General features: G+C 35.8%; 1 protein-coding gene across 1 annotated transcript in view; it reads left to right on the forward strand.

The window, feature by feature from the left end:
• LOC150100509 (uncharacterized) overlaps window positions 1-17,500 on the forward strand; it is a 1,094,033-nt gene that overhangs the window by 602,525 nt on the left and 474,008 nt on the right. The window contains exon 22 of the mRNA XM_090402670.1: window positions 16,834-16,944. Within this exon, the coding sequence (XP_090258796.1) occupies window positions 16,834-16,944 (111 nt within the window). The remainder of the gene's footprint in view (window positions 1-16,833; window positions 16,945-17,500) is intronic.

The raw sequence follows: 17,500 nt of genomic DNA on the forward strand, positions 1-17,500 counted from the left end.
ATTTTGGTGATGTTGAGTTGGGGTGTGTTTTCAGATTTGTTCCAGTAGCTGACTTTTCGTTGTTCACCCTGGTTCCCTGGCAAAAACAACGGGGGTCTTGTTTAACCGGTTGATGCCCCAACCGGCATGAAATTTTATCATGTTGTACCATCATTTTGTATTTTGGTTTAAGCCAATAAGAATACAATTTGGTCAGCTAAATCCAAAATTGCCAGCCCATCCTCGTTCATTCAGTATCAGGCAGATACCCAACAGGGTGCACCACGAGAAGGTGAGGATTGGATATTACGTCAGAAGCCCTTGTCGGTTCACTGCATTCCTTTAATGGCTATGTGGAGATCACCTCTCAGTTATACGACTTTGATGCTTAAGAACCTCTAATCAACCAAGGAACGTTAAAGTGAATGTCAGTCGACTTTGAAGTCCTGTAGGTGCAACTCCTGTTGAGGTCTCCTCTCAGTTATACAGATAAGGATCGGCTGGTGTCCTTCACCATGGAGAAAATTATATTGTACTGATATTGTACAGTCCTGAAACCATCTTTGTTATCCATCTTTTTACCCTCTCCACAGTTAATTTATCCCCTTCAAATCTTGGTGACCAAATTGAGAACAGTAGTGTAAGTGAGGTCTAATCAAGGTCTTATACAGCGGAATGATAACTCTTTTATCTCTGCAGGTTAGCATCCTTCTCAGTATAGCAGCAAGCTTCTGGGTTAAATTCATTATTATTATTATTATTATTATTATTATTATTCAGGCCTCCATGGAGTCAAGAGGCTCATCATGGGAGGTCCTTCTTAGGAAGCACAAAGTCTATCATACAACTTCTTGAACTCATTTCACCGTTCTTGCTCTCACCACTCTCTCTCAGGCAATGCACTTCATGGTTTATCCACCCTCCATGCAAAGAAATCACTCCTCACCCACTTCCTCACAGCTTCCTTTCATAACTTCCAATGATGGAACCTTGTCATCGCCCTTTCTACTGTTCCACCAAGCAAAAGAATTCCCCAATGTCCACCCTTTAACTGCCTCTCAAGAGTATAAAATTCTTGATCATATCACTTCTCCTTCTATTCACCAAACTCTGCAGTCCACATTCCCTAAGCCAATCCTAATAAATGATATTGTAGAGTCCTGAAACCATCTTTGTTATCCACCTCTTTACCCTTTCCACAATTAATTTATCCCCTTCAAATCTTGGGGACCAAATTTGAGAACAGTAGTCTAAGTGTGGTCTGATCAGGGTCTTATACAACAGAATGATAACTCCTTTATCTCTGCAGGTCAGCGTCCTTCTCAGTATGGCAGCAATCCTCTGTGTTACCTTCACCACCTTTGCAATATATCCCCTAAATTTCAGTTTTCTATCAATCATCACCCCCAGATCTCTTGTCTCCCCTACTTCCTCCAGTACAGCTACTCCAATTGAGTATGCAGCCTCCTATCGATGTATCCCAAACTTCAAGACTTTACATTTTGCTGCATTAAACCGAAATCCCCATTCATTTGCCCATTTGTCTACTTTATTCAAATCCTCTTCCAGGGCTGCCACATCTGCACTATTACTGATAACCCTTCCCATCTTCACGTCATCCGCAAACAACTGAATATCCCCTTGCAATCCATTGACAATGTCATTAATATAAAGGTTCAACAATACAGGTCCCAGTACTGAGTCCTGTGGAACCCCACTTGTAATCTTCTGCTTCCTTGATATTGCCCCACCGTACACAACTCTCTGGTACCTATCGGACAGCCAATCGTGAATCCAGTTGACTAACCCGACATTTAAACCCATGTGCTGCCAAATGCCTTCACTAAACCAAAGAAAATGGCAGTATATGCCTTTGCCTCATCTACTGCTCTTGTAACTTTATTATAAAAGGCTAGCATATTACTAAAACAAGAACGCCCCTTCACAAATCCATTTTGACTCGCACAGATAACATTACCTTTGTCTGCCCAATGTTGTATACGGTCCCTAACTAATTTCTCCAAGATCTTAACAACTACTGATGACACAGAAACCGGCCTATAATTAGGCACTTCCAGTCTGCTACTGCCCTTATGCAGTGGCACTATCTTACCTTCCTTCCATTCCCTGGGTACCTTTCCTGTGGCCAGACTTTCATTGAAAAGCCAGGTCAGTTCTTTAGCACATTCTCTCAAAGCCTCAAAACCTGTGCTGAAATACCATCCAGGCCCACAGGTTTACTGATATCCAGAGTACTCAGTATTTGAAACACACTCTGTCCTCTTGCACCTCAAAACCCTGAACGTACCCTATCCCTCTAGTATTAAAACCTTCTTCTCCAGGATGAAATACTCCAATAAAGTGCTCATTCAACAACTCCACTATATCCTCTACATCAGTCACTCTATTCCCATTTTTATCCCACAATGTCATTCTTCCGCACTCATTCTCAGTCTCTTCTCATATTCCAATTGTCATTGGACAGCTTTTTAATGAGATAGACGCCCAGGGTGTCTCAAGCAGAGTCGAATGCTGCCAAGAGACAGAAAAGTGAAAGAGAAAAAACCCCAGAAGGACAGTAACCTGACGTTTTTATGGAAGGTGACTTCCCTTACTCACCTCCTTCCACTTACGCTCAACTCTCATCCGTATGTATAGTTAAAGTGAAGTTAAATTTTCATTTTTATTTTATCTATTTATTGTGTTTATTCTTTTTATGTAAGATTTTATGCATTTTCATTATGTTTGTATATGATCTTATGCATGAAGTACTGTTGTAAAGGTTTAAATAAACAATCATCTGGGGTTCGGGAATGGATTAATCCATTTTACAATAATTCTTATGGGAAAATGGTTTCAGTTTTCGAACAGTTCGATTTCTGAACAGCCTTCAGGAATGAATTAAGTTTGACAACCAAGGCTCCACTGTAATAATAATAATATTTCAGTGAACCCTGTAATCTTTGGAGAGCACGTCCCCTTGATGGTGGATAAGGGAGCCCACCATATATGTATATATTATTATTATTATTATTATTATTAGATACCTCCAGGGAATCCAAAGACTCATTGCGGGAGAATGTGCCAACAGCATCGAACGATTGGTCCCCTTCCAACTACTAACTGTGGGGTGGTCTGAATATACTGAGTAAGGACTTGTGGACCAACAGGGCCATTAGGGGCAATCATCTTGATTGTAAGGGAAGTAGCACTCCCATTGTCCCCTAGCTGGATCTATCCTCTTCTTCCTCTACTTTCATGAAGATCCACTCACTTTAATCTTTCCTATAAGGCCTTATCAGCCAACTTTTCTTATTTTATGATCCTTATGCTATTACAGTACTCGAGGGCCATGGGGTCTTTCCATTTCTGGCCTTATATCTATGTGCCCTCTATAAACCGCTACTATAATTCTACTCTATCCTACTATAATCTATTCTTTCCCCTTCAATATACCCTATTCCTCTTATGGGTTTAAATTTGGAAGAAGGCTAGTTCAGACTCCTTAAGGTAGCAGCCCTACCACTAGACTATTCATCACCAGGCTAGTCATTTGACATGGTGAATATTATTCTACTTTTAAGCTGACAGAAAAAGGTAATCGGAATGAATCTACAGAAAATGACCCTGGAATGGAAAAGGTAAAACAAAAATGGAAACGACAAAATATAATACATAGAGCAAACTGGAACATAAGAGTAATAGCATATAAAGAAATAAAATTAGACCAAAATATTAAATGAAAGAAATTTTCAAATAGCAGTAATCACTGAAACAAAAAAAGAAATTAAAAGAAACCATGAGAACCAAAAATTTTAATGTGATATATAATGGAGTTGACAGAGACCAAAGAGCACAAGCAGGAGTCATGATTTGGATTCATAACTCCCTTTCAAAACAGTTAAAATATTATAAATTATGGAATGAAAGAATAATAGAAGCTAGAATAAAAATAGATAGAGGTTATTTAACAATAGTTAGTTTATATGCCCCAGAAGAAGGAAGAGAACAGGATAATATTGAATTTTATAATCAGTTACAAAATATATATAATAAAATAAATAAAAATGATTATGTAATATTAGCAGGAGACTTAAATGCAAGAATCGGAAACACGAAAATTAATTATATAGGAATATATGGAGAACATACTCTAAACAGGAATGGTAAAAAAATTGATCTACTTTGTAGTTTATAATAACCTAAAAATAATGAATTCTTTCTATAAACATAAAGACATACATAAATATACTTGGGCAGCAATAGGATGGAAATCAATATTAGATTATTTTATCTTAAATGAAAAGGCATCAAAGTTCTCTTTAGATGTTAGAGTTCACAGAGGATATGAAATAAGTAGTGACCACTTCTATAAAATTAAGATTACCATCTAAATGGCTACAAATAACAAGAACAGAAAGAAAATTCAAAACCTTTGTTTTTAAAACTAGATTATTAAATGACACAAATATACAATGGCTATGTGAACAAAGACTTAACCAATATTTAGATAAAATAAAACAAAATAAAGAAATAGAAATGGAATTGCTTAATATAAAAATTATACTAAATGCACCAGCAAATGAAACTTAGGAAAGACCAAAAAATTCTATTAAAGAAAAAATTGAAGATATGGAATGATTCAATCAAAGAAATAATTAAAATGAAAAGAGAATCTTATCATAAATGATTAAGCAGTAAAAGATTAGAAGATGAAAAGAATAAGAGCCATAGCTAAAACAGAAGTCAGAAAAAGACATAGAGAATCATGGAACAAATTTGTTTCTGATTTAGAACATGATTTATATAAAATAAGACCCAATGTGTATAAGATTTTGAAACACTTAAGTACAGGCAATAAAGAAAACATAAAATTAAACACCAAATTGAAATTAGAAGAATTTCTAAATTTCTATACAGAATTGTGGACAAATAAATATTTTAATAAATATAACTGGCAAACATTTAATGAAAATGAAAAGGAAATAACTAAAGAAGAATTAGAAATCAGCCTGAAAGAAACAAGAGGAAAATCACATCGAGAAGATAAGTTAGGTTCAGAACTACATAAATATGCAGGAATAAGATTCAAAGAAAGATCCCTATTATTTTTAAATAAATTTTATTCATCTGGTAATCCCCTCCCCCAATAGAATGGAAAAAAGCAATTGTGATTCCTATCTTTAAAAAAGGTAGTAGAGATGACCCTAAAAACTATAGCGGTATAAGTATACAAAATTCCTGTTACAAAATATATAGCAGAATTTTAAATGACAAACTAATGAAATATTCTGAAAACTTTATTTCAGAAGTACAGAATGGATTTAGAAAAGGATGAGCATGTATAGACCTGACCTTTTGCCTAAAATTGATAATAGAGAAAAGAAGAGAATACAATTTAGAAATTGTACATTCGTTGGCTTTTATAAAGCTTTCTACAAATATTAAAAGAAAGACAAATATCAAATAATATCCTAAAAGCTATCATAAGTATATATGAAAATAATCAAATACAAATAAGATTAAATCATGAGCTATCATATATGAGAGAGATAAACAAAGGAGTCCGACAGGGATATCCCCTCTCAGCAAATCTTTTTAATATTTACCTAAATGAAATAATAAAATGGAATAAAAATTTCCATCAAGGTATTAAACTTTCTCCTACTGTGAACTTAAACACTTTCCTTTTTGCCGATGACCAAATAATAATTACAAATTCTGAAGATAACTTACAGAAAGCTATTTTAAATCTAAATGAGATAGCCAACGATTATGAAATGATAATATCAATAGTTGTGCAATTGTGCAGGGGATGCAGCAAAGGAGTGATGTGCCAGCTGCCTTAATTCATCATGACCTCTAATTAGAGGACACTGCTTATCCTGACAGATAGATGAATTAAAGAAGTAGAAGATAAAATCTAATTTGTTGACTGACCCTGGTGGAATTGCACAACTTAGGTGATTTCAAAGAAAGGGGACTTCATCATTATGTTAAGGTTGTGGCTGGATAAGTTGATCATTTGGTCATAGGTGTGCCTATTGATGATTGATTGCTACTTAGGACATTGTTTCCCAGTTGTCTGTTGCATTTCTCTTGCCACTTAAGTCTTGTGAACTTCTATCTATATGTTCACTGGGCATCTACAGATGCTGTATGGTCACTCTGATGCTCAGTGATGTGCCACACCAGGCATCGCCATGTAGTCCTGTTGTTTGCTTTTCTGGAGGCCTTAACTCTCTGAAGATCAGTCACTCCACACTCACCATCCATCAATCTCATTGATGGTTTACCCCTTCCTCCTTTTCCAGGAACTTTTCCTTCTATTACTGTTCTGAGAAGTACCCCTTCCATCCTTTCAATGTGTCCAAAATATTTTAACCTAACCTTTTTCTGACATCTTCTGAACAGCAATTCTTCATATTAATAATGGATCCCAGGTACTCAAACTTGCTGACTTCCTCGATTCTTTCTCCATTAAGATACACTTGTTTCCCAAGAGCTTCTCTGTTTGTTTTTCCTTTGAGAACCATGATCTTTGTCTTGCTAGAATTGAGTTGAAGTCCTCTGTTATTACTGATCTTGTTAACTTTGTCAAGAATTAGTCCTAGTTCTTCCATGTCATTACAAAGAAGTACTGTATCATCAGTGTGCCTTAGATTACTGATCAATCTACCTCCTATCGTAATTCCTGTCCTGAGCTCATCCAATGCTTCACACATGATGTCCTCTGCATATATACTAAACAAGTGAGAAGAAAGTAAACATCCTTGCCTAACTCCTTTTCCAACTTGAAGCCAGTTAGTCAATCCAATGCCTGTGAACTTGCCTGTCATTTTGTTTTTTTTTTCGGTTTTATTCCAAATGCAACTTGCAGAGTTATAATTCTATTGAAAGAATTACTAATGTAATTTTTTCGATAGTATGCCAACTATCAGGATTTTTGTATCTTGATAGTTCTAATCTTGGCTGCAAGATTGTTTTGGATAACTGCCAGATTTTATGTGTGGTTTGAATGTCACCTTAAGTCATCTAGAAGCCAACAGCACCCTAGATCCCTAACAATTTGCAATGATGAGCAGGCTCAAAGCATGAGTATCAGATTATAACCAAATTCTTTATACAGAATGAATATAACAAAAAAACAATTAAATCAAACATGATCTTTCACAATAATTCTACCAAAGATGGAAAAAAAATAAATAAATAAAATACACACACACACACACACACACACACACACACACACACACACACACACACACACACACACACACACACACACACACACACACACAGGTAGTCCTCAGCTTATGACAATTCTTACTTACAACAGGCCAAAAATTATTATTAAAAATTCTCTAATTTAACTTTGCCACCAGCATATGCATACATATATCACATTGCTTTTGTATATGCATTGCAGTATTTGACAATTTTAGGAAACAACAAGAAGATAAATACAGCGAGCATACATTTAACGTTAGTAAAAGTTGGTTTTATCAATTCAAAAGCCGATTTTTTTACTTAAATAACATATGAATAACGACAGAAGCTGCTAGTTCAGATTTTGAAACTGTCGAAATTTTCGAGAAAAATATGAAAAAGATAAAAGATGAAGGCTATTTGCTAGAGCAGATTTTTAACGTAGATGAAACCAGACTGTTCTGAAAAAGAATGCTTGAATGAACTTACATTCACACAGACGCTACATCGGCACCTGGTTTTCAAGCATTTAACGATAGTGTTACGCTTCTTCTTGGAGGATATCCTGCTGGTTTTAAATTAAAACCATTTCTTGTTTACCGTTCACAAAACTCCAAACTTTGAAAAACATTGACAAGAATAAATTGCCAGTTTACTACAGGAGTAATCCTAAGGCTGGGATGACAATTGTTTTATTCGAAGACTGGTTCTTAAATTGTTTTATTCCAAAGGTATGTGCCTACTGTCTTGAAAAAACATTCCTTTTAAAATTGTATTGCTGCTTGACAATGCTCCAGGACATCCTCATCACATCGGCGATTTGAATGAAAATATTATTATTATTATTACCACCCCAAGACCTCATGGAGTCAAAGACTTATCTGGGAGGTCCTTTTATCACACGCACAGCTCCTCATACCGTATTTTAAACACATTCAAACTTTTTGCAGACACCACATTCTCAGGCAAGGCATTCCAATCATTCACAACTCTGCACGCAAAAAACCTGCCTTTCACTCGCCTACTCACACCCTCTTTATACAGTTTCCAGGGATGACCTCTGGTTCTCCCCTGATCTCCCACTATTCTCTGTAAAACCTCTCCAGCATTGATCCTATAACAACCCCTTACCAACTTGTAGGTCTCTATTATATCTCCCCTCTTCCTCCTGTCCACCAGACTCTGCAAATTACATCTTCTCAATCTTTCCTCATACTCGACATTCCAGAGGTCAGAAACTACATTAGTCAGTCTCCTTTGGGCCTTTTCCAACATCTCTTCATGCTTCCGAAAACCTGGTGACCAAATCTGGGCACAATGGTCCATGTGTGGCCTAATCAAAGACTTATACAACGGAACAGAATCTCTGTACTTCTACATGTCAGTGGTCTCCGCATCATTCCCAGAAGCCTTTGTGTTGTCTTCACAATTTTGGCTATGTGTCACCTAAATTTTAGATTCTTATCCACTATCACTGCCAGATCTCTTATTTCCTCCACCTCCAACAATACATCCTCACCAAGCATAAATTCTGCATCCCATCTTTGTTTTCCAAAATTTAAAACCTTACATTTTGCAACATTGAACTCACATCCCCATTTGCTTGCCCAATCGCTCAATTTATTCAAGTCTTCTTGCAAGGCCACAACATCTTCACTACTCTTTATGGTTCGTCCCAACTTTGCATCATCTGCAAACAACTGAATATCTCCATCCAAATCTTCACCAATATCATTAATATACAAGTTAAACAGTAATGGCCCTAAAACAGATCCCTGAGGCACTCCACTAGTGACTTTCCCTTTCCATGATATTGCTCCCATATACACAACTTGTTGATACCTATCAGATAGCCAGTTTCCAATCCCATGCACTAATCTAATATCCAACTCCATCTGCTCTAGTTTGACTGTCAACCTATCATGAGGTTATCTATCAAAAGCCTTTGCAAAATCCAAGTATATTACTGTGTATCCTTTTCCTCTGTCCAAGGAAGCAGTCACTTTATTGTAATAAGTAAGTAAATTACTAAAACATGACCTCCCTTTAGCAAATCCTTGCTGTCCATTAAAGATAATACCTTGTTATCAACCCAACTCTGAATCCTAGTTCTCACAATCTTCTCCAGCAACTTAACCACAACACCTGACACAGAGATAGGCCTATAGTTTGATGCTTGAGTTCGATCACCTCCTTTATTCAGTGGCACAATCTTGCCCTCCTTCCACTCCTTAAGAACTTGGCCGAGTGCAAGACTCATTAAAAAAATATGTCAAGGCAGATGTCAACTCCTTGGCACATTCTTTCAGAATAAATGGAGATATATTATCAAGTCCCACAGCCTTATTAACATCTAGTTTACTCAACTCCCCATACACCTCTTGCTCACCCGCAGTCAGTCTCTCCTCCCCATCATCAACTGCTCTCAATCCCTCCATGAAGTCACATTCACAAGATTGAAAGATTTATGAACTGCTCATAAAGATCTTTCAAAGATCTTTCTACAACATTACACGATTTTTCCAAAAATCGTGTAATGTTGTAGTATCTGCACCACACATTCTACAAAAGCTGTCTTTATACCATTTTCTTCAATCGTTGTCATCCTTCCATAATTATTCTTTCTTTTCCTGGCTACATATCGAAAGAATTCCTTAGGATTCTTTTTGGCTTCATTAGCCAACTGATGTATCTACCACCCAATACAACAGCTGTGATTCAACCTATGGATCAAGGTTCGATTGCGACATTCAAGACATGCTATCTGAAAACTACATTTTCTCAAGTAATAACAGCAATGGACAACGATGCTACAACATTACACGATTTTTGGAAAAATTATGATATTAACCAATGTATCCAGAACATTGGAACTTCGTGGAAGGAACTATATGAACAATGTTTGCGAGGAAGAGGAATTTGGAAGAAGTTATTACTGCAGGAGACACTTGAAGAGTACAATGAGCATAGTATGTTAGAACAAATTGGTGAAGAAATTGTTGAAATTGCAAGAAAACTGGATCTAGAAATCAATATTACCGATATAGAAGGTGAACTGACTGATCAAGACTTGATTTTCTGAAATGAAAGAGTTGTAGAAGAAGAAAGTAATAATGATGAAGAAGAGAAGTCGTTAAAAAATTTTACTGTAAAAGGATTAGCTGAAATATTTTCTAAACTAAATCAAGGACTTCAGCTACTCGAAAATATGGATCAAGACACTGATCGCTTCGCCAAAGTCAAAAAGCAAATTCGAGAAGCAGTCAGATATTATCGCGAAATACATGAAGAAGAAAAGGAAAAAAAACAACAGACAACATTAACCAATTTTCTGATTAAAAAAGCTACTCCCGTTCGCGAGAAATAACCATATATCGTCCAAATGAGTTACAATAACTCACCTGTTTAATTAAAGACATCATAAAGTTTTTTGTTTATGTTAACTAATATTTAAAGGAATTTCAAAAATGCACCATTTTAGATATGTGTTTATTTATTTTTTTATTAAATTTTTCTTCTTCATTTTGTATTTATTTATTTATATATGTGCTAATAAATAATTTATAAATGTTTATGTAAGTTTATATATTTTTAACCGTTTTAAGTTAAATAGAAACCTAATTTATGAAAATATAACCGAAATCAAACAAATCAAGAATTTAAAAAAAGTTCTCCAGAATCGACTTACAACGGAGACATTGGAACGGAACCCTGTCGTAAGTTGAGGACTACCTGTGTGTGTGTATATATATATATATATATATATACATACAGGTAGTCCAATTGTGGAAGAAATTGACTCACCTACGTATAAACTTTCAAAATATCTAGCAAAGTACCTCAAGTATTTCTCCAATAAATCTTCATCTTTTATCAAAACACCACAGATTTTGTTTTGCATATAAAAGATATTCCCATCAATGAAAATGACATTCTAGCACGTTTTGACATTATATCTTTATTTACTAATGTTCCTACGGATGAGGTACTTACAATACTAAAGGACAAATTATCCAAAAAAATGTTTACTTTATTTAAACATTGCATTAATTCCGGTTACTTCAGATATCAGGACTCAGTTTACCAACAAAAACAAGGCCTGGCAATGGGCAATCCTTTGTCCCCAGTTCTAGCTAACATATTCCTTGAAGATTTTGAAACGAAACCCATATCTTTCTTCTCATTTAAACCAAAAGTTTGGAAATGATATGTTGATGATATATTCATTATTTGGAATCACAGGCACACATCTCTCACAGATTTTCTTCATCATCTAAACATCCAACATCCTAATATAAAATTTACTGCTGATCTAGAAAATAATAACTCCTTAACTTTCCTGGATGTTATGCTTACACGATGCTCTGAAAGATTAAAAATCTCTATGTACAGAAAACCTACTCATACTAATAGATATCTGCATAATCTTTCTCATCATTTTCTACCACAAAAACTTGGAACTTTATCTACCTTAGGACACAGAGCACGCTCTCTCTTTAATGAACCAGATGAACTACAAAAAGAAATAAATCACCTCACTCTTATCTTTAAACAAAATGGATACTCTGAAAAAACGATTAAGAAATTTCTTTTGGATCCTCCTGGGCAATGCACAACAGAAATTATTAATTTTAAAGTTAGCATCTCCATTCCATACATTAGCACAGTCTCTAAAAAAATTAGCAAAAATCCTTAAAAAATATAATATCAGGACGTTCTTCACCACACTTCCTAAAATCCGTTCTCTAATCAGCCATCCAAAATCTACTCATCACAACCTAAAATATCCAGGTGTATATAAATGGTGTGATTGCAATATCCCTTATTTTGGACAAACTAACAAATCTATTGAACAACGTATAGAAGAGCATAAGAGAGAGAGACATCTCTTACAAAAGATCTCATGCAACTGCATTATCCAGTCATGTTCTTTTTTCAAATAATCCTAATGATGATCAACAAAGCCACTCCGTTTGCTGGGATAGATCAGAAAATATCTTTCGTTGTGATGATGAGTTTGAGAGGAAAATTGTAGAATCAAGGGAAATCCTGCGAACCCTGTCCATTTAAACAACAATTTGAGTTATAACATCCCAGATAGCCATGCTGCAGTTATTCAATATTGGCGTTTGAGCCTGCACGCACACTTGCAATAAACAATGGCACGCCTGTTAGAACAACTTGAAAAAAATACGTTTTTTATGTATCAATTATGTGTGGCAATTTTTACCTGTAATTTCCAGTTTGTTTAGATACTTCAATGTTTATTACTATTCTTTTCCTTTAAGAATACCTGAGGAAGGCTGTTATAAGCCGAAACTATTAAAATCTTTATAAGTTATCTCGGTTTTTAGTCATTAAATCTATGTTTTTTAAAATGTATCATCAAGTCATATCCTTTTCTCAGCTAATCCTAATGATGATAACCAAAGTCACAAAGTCTGCTGGGAAAAAACCTATTAACATCTTCCGTTGCAGTGACGAAGTAGAGAGAAAAATTGTGGACTCTAGAGAAATCATCTTCAATCCTGTTCATCTAAATAATAACTTAAGCTACAACCTCCCAGATAGTCATTCAGCTGTAATCATGTACTGGCATTCACGTGATGCAGCAAGCACGCACTCTCCCAACAATGCAACAAACGAAAGAACAGCTTCAAATACAACTACAATGTTTTCATGCTAATTATGTATAAAGACTGTCTATGTTGTTCATAGTCTTTTAACCCTCAATGTTTAGTGTTTTTTCTTCTTTTATAATGTCACCTGAAGAAGGCTGTTACAGGCCGAAACTAGTAGTGTGTGTTTATATTAAAACCTTATTATTTAAATCTCGGTTCTAGTCATTTAATTCTTCATAAAACTATGTATGTTAACCGAGTCAATGATCATTCTGTCATATATATATATATATATATATATATATATATGTTAAATGTTATAGCCATTCCAGACATTAGGGAAATATCTGTAAAAATAGACAGAGCACTGCATAAATACAATATTAAGGTGATGTTCTAACCAGCCTCAAAATTAACAAGCCTACTCAACTCCTCTAAAGATTTTCTTCCCCATCCAGGGATATAAAAATCCATTGTACCTGTAATTTACTCTACATAGAGAAATCAGAACACACAATCTCAATAAGAAAAGGTGAACACAAATGAATGCATAAGAGAATAGGTGATAGACAGGTGAATACTCAAATATTGTATTTGATAAATCAAAATCCAGAGAAAGGTCGCAGAACAGTGGTGGCACAAGGCTCTGTCCATAGACTTCTTTTGTTTAATTCGCACATTGATGATATATTGTTATTATTACCCATGACCTCATGGAGTCAAAGACTCATCTAGGAGATCCTTTTATCATACACACAGCTCATTAAACCGTGCTTTAAACACGCTGAAATTCTCTGCAGAAACCATACTCTCAGGCAAGGCATTCCAATCATTCACTACTCTGCACGCAAAAAACCTGCTTCTCACTACCCTATTCACAACCTCTTTATACAGTTTCCAGGGATGACCTCTGGTTCTCCCATGATCTCCCACTATTTTTTATAGAACCTCTCCAGCATTGATCCTATAACAACCCCTTACTAACTTGTAGGTCTATTATCTCCCCTCTTCCTCCTGTCCACCAGACTCTGCAAGTTACATCTTCTCAATCTTTCCTCACATTCGACATTCCAGAGGTTAAAACTACCTTAGCCAGTCTTCTTTGGACACTTTCCAACATCTCTTCATCCTTCCGAAAACCCGGTAACCAAATCTGGGCACAATGGTCCATGTGTGGCCTAATCAAAGACTTATACAACGGAACAGAATCTCCCTACTTCTACGTCAGTGGTCTCCGCATCATTCCCAGAAGCCTTTGTATTGTCTTCACACTTTTCGCTACGTGTCCCCTAAATTTCAGATCCTTATCCACTATCACCCCCAGATTTCTTATTTCCTCTAGCTCTGACAATATATCCTCACCAAGAATAAATTCTGCATCCCATTTTTGTTTTCCAAATTTTAAAACATTACATTTTGCAACATTAAACTCGCATCCTAATTCCCGTGCCCAATTACTCAATTTATTCAAGTGTTCTTGAAAGGCCACAAGATCTTCTCTATCCTTCATGGTTTGTCCCAACTTTGTATAATCTGCAAACAACTGAATATCTCCATCTGTATCTTCGCCAATATCATTAATATAAAAGTTAAACAGCAATGTCCTTAAACCAGACCCCTGAGACACACCACTAGTAACTTTTCTTTTCCTGGACATTGCTCCCTCATACACAACTTGCTGATATCTATCAGATAGCCAGTCTCCAATCCAATGCACCAATCTAATATCCAACCCCATCTGCTGTAGTCTGACTATCAAAAGCTTTTGCAAAATCTAAGTATATTACTGTGTATCCTTCTCCTCTGTCCAATGAACCAGTCACCTTATTGTTATAAGAAGTAGATTACTAAAACATGACTTCCCTTTAGCAAATCCATGCTGTCCATCGAAGATAATACCATTGTTGTCAACCCAATTCTGAATCCTAGTTCTAACAAGCTTCTCCAACAACTTAACTACAACACCTGACACAGAGATAGGCCTGTAGTTTGATGTTTGAGTTCTATCATCTCCTTTATGAAGTGGCACACTCTTGCCCTCCTTCCACTCCTTAGGATCTTGAACCAGTGCAAGACTCGTATTAAAAAAATATGTCAAGGCTGGTGTGAACTCCCTGGCACATTCCTTCAGAATACGTGCAGATATATTATCAACGTCCCACAGCTTTATTTCCATCTAGTTTTCTCAACTCCCCATAAACCTCCTGCTCACTTATAGTCAGTCTCTCTTCCCCATTATCAACTGCTCTCAATCTCTCCATGAAGTCACTTTCACAAGATTGAAAGACCTTTATGAACTGCTCATTAAGTATCTCTACCACTCCTTCTGCAACAGGTGTCTTTATGCTATTTTTTCCAGTGAATATCATCCTTCCATATTCATTCTCTCTTTTGCTGGCTACATATCGAAAGAATTCCTTAGGATTCTTTTTAGCTACGTTAGCTAAATGCTGTTCCTACCTCTCTTTATCTACCCTCACCAACCTAGTCACCTGCCTTGCCTGGTCTTTGTAGTCCTCATCGAACTGGTTATTTCCACTTCTCTTATGCTGCCTCCATAATTCCCTTTTTCTCTGTATCACATGCTTAATCTCTTTATTCATCCATCTCACACCTACCTTATTTAACCTTCTCACTCTTGGAATACATTTAAACATTGCATCTACTAGATAGTTTTTGAAAATCCCCCAACCTGAATTGATCTCTTTTCCAGCTAACTCTTCAGTCCATGCTACACCTTCAAGCTGTCTCGTGAGCTCTTTATAATAACACACATCCTTGGAGTTCCACATATACCCTTTTTCTTACAGAGGTACTCACACTGCTGGCAACCACCCAGGTAATCACCTCATGATTACTCTCCCAATTGGTGGATGATTTGACACTTCATTTATAATTACATCCGCTGATGAGATGACCAAATCCAAGATCCTCAATTCTATTGCACCCTCTGTTACATGCTGTCGGAGGTAGTTATCCCTCAAAAACTCAAGAAACTCGTTTTCTTTACTTTCAGTTGCTATATCGTCATCCCAGTCTATATTGCCATAATTAAAATTGCCCATAATGATCACTCATATTTTATTTGCTTGTCTAATTTGATTATACATTTCATAGTCACTACCATCCACATTACCTGGCCTATAACAACATCTAACCAAGTATTTGATTCCATTCACCTCTATCTCATACCATACTGCCTCAAAACCACTGGCACTATTTCCCTCTTGCATCTCTACCTTATATGGACATAACTCTTTCTCTATCATCAACAGCATTCCACCTCCCTTTTTATGGCTTCTACCCTCACGAAACACGTCATACCCTTCCATCTCTATTCCTGTCAGGATGTCATACTCATCTAACCATGTCTCACTTATTCCAAAATTTTTGGGTGAACAGACTCAATTAGTGCAACCATTTCATCTGCCTTATTTCTTACACTTCTAGCATTTGTATACAAACACAATAGCTCATTCCTGGTTCTATAGCTAGTTCCACTGATACCACTCATTCGATGTGATCTCTCAAAAGAAGAAGTTATAATGTTGACTTTGAAAACAAGAGAGATGGATGAAATATTAACTGCAGAGATTTTAGATAAGTAATAATTCGTGTCATCTGAAGACTTTTTTATTTTTCACCTGCAAAATGCAAGACAAAATAGTTCAATCATATTATAACAGTAAAATATTCACTCAGTCTTTTCACTTGTAGTGCATGATTTTGGAATATGCTTTTCACCAAAACAGAAACGTTCTTGAGATGTAAAACACATCTTGAGCTGGCATTCACTGTTGGCTGTCTTACAGACTCTCCTGTCACCATATCATATTATGTTCCAAAAACTCTTTGGGCTAATTATTAAAAAAAATTATTTTGTGTATTAAATGTTTTTTTGAATTGATCTAGAATTAATTGTAGACTGATTAAATCATTTATATTTTATATATTATTTATAATTAAACTATATTTAAAAGTGACTATTTAATCATAAATTTTAATTCTAATTTTTTTGTCATAGGGGATCAAGGTGAACCATTTAGTCCAGAGATACTACCACAATATAAAGGTGCCAAAGGACCACCAGGATTACAAGGCCCAGAAGGAATTCCTGGAAAACCTGGATTTGAAGGTTTGTGATATCATTTCTTGTTACTATTTCTTTAAATTCATTGTTTGATGAATTTTATTAGGGGAACTGGAAATTATGAAGAAGTGCAGAAAATTTGTGACATTAACATTATAAACAGATCTTCACTTAGCAAATCAAGCCATGTTGTAACTCAATGGAAATGCTACTCTTTGTTAATCCGTTTTAGTTATATGTAACATGTGAGCTAAGTATTACCGATTCATATCCACCCTTGCTACTTAATTTAATAGCGCCACTTTCAAAAATGACATCGAACATATTATTATTAAGAGAGACCTCCAGGCAGTCAGAGACTCATTGAGGCAGGCCACATACTACTCACACCAGCTATCATACTTATTCTTGAATTCATTCACACTGCTTGCACTTACAACATCCATTGGCAATCCATTCCAATCACGCACCACCCTCTGAGAGAAAAATCTAGCCCTCACACCATTCTTGGTGGCCTTCATCATTCTCAACTTCCAAGGATGCCCTCTTGTCCTTTCCCCATTCTCCATAATTCGAAAAATTTCATCAATTGAAATTCTGT

The sequence above is a fragment of the Typopeltis vanoorti genome, chromosome 13 (genome assembly GCF_054136105.1).
Source record: "Typopeltis vanoorti isolate ZY-2024b chromosome 13, IOZ_Tvanoo_1.0, whole genome shotgun sequence".
NCBI classification, from domain to species: Eukaryota; Metazoa; Arthropoda; class Arachnida; order Uropygi; family Thelyphonidae; genus Typopeltis; species Typopeltis vanoorti.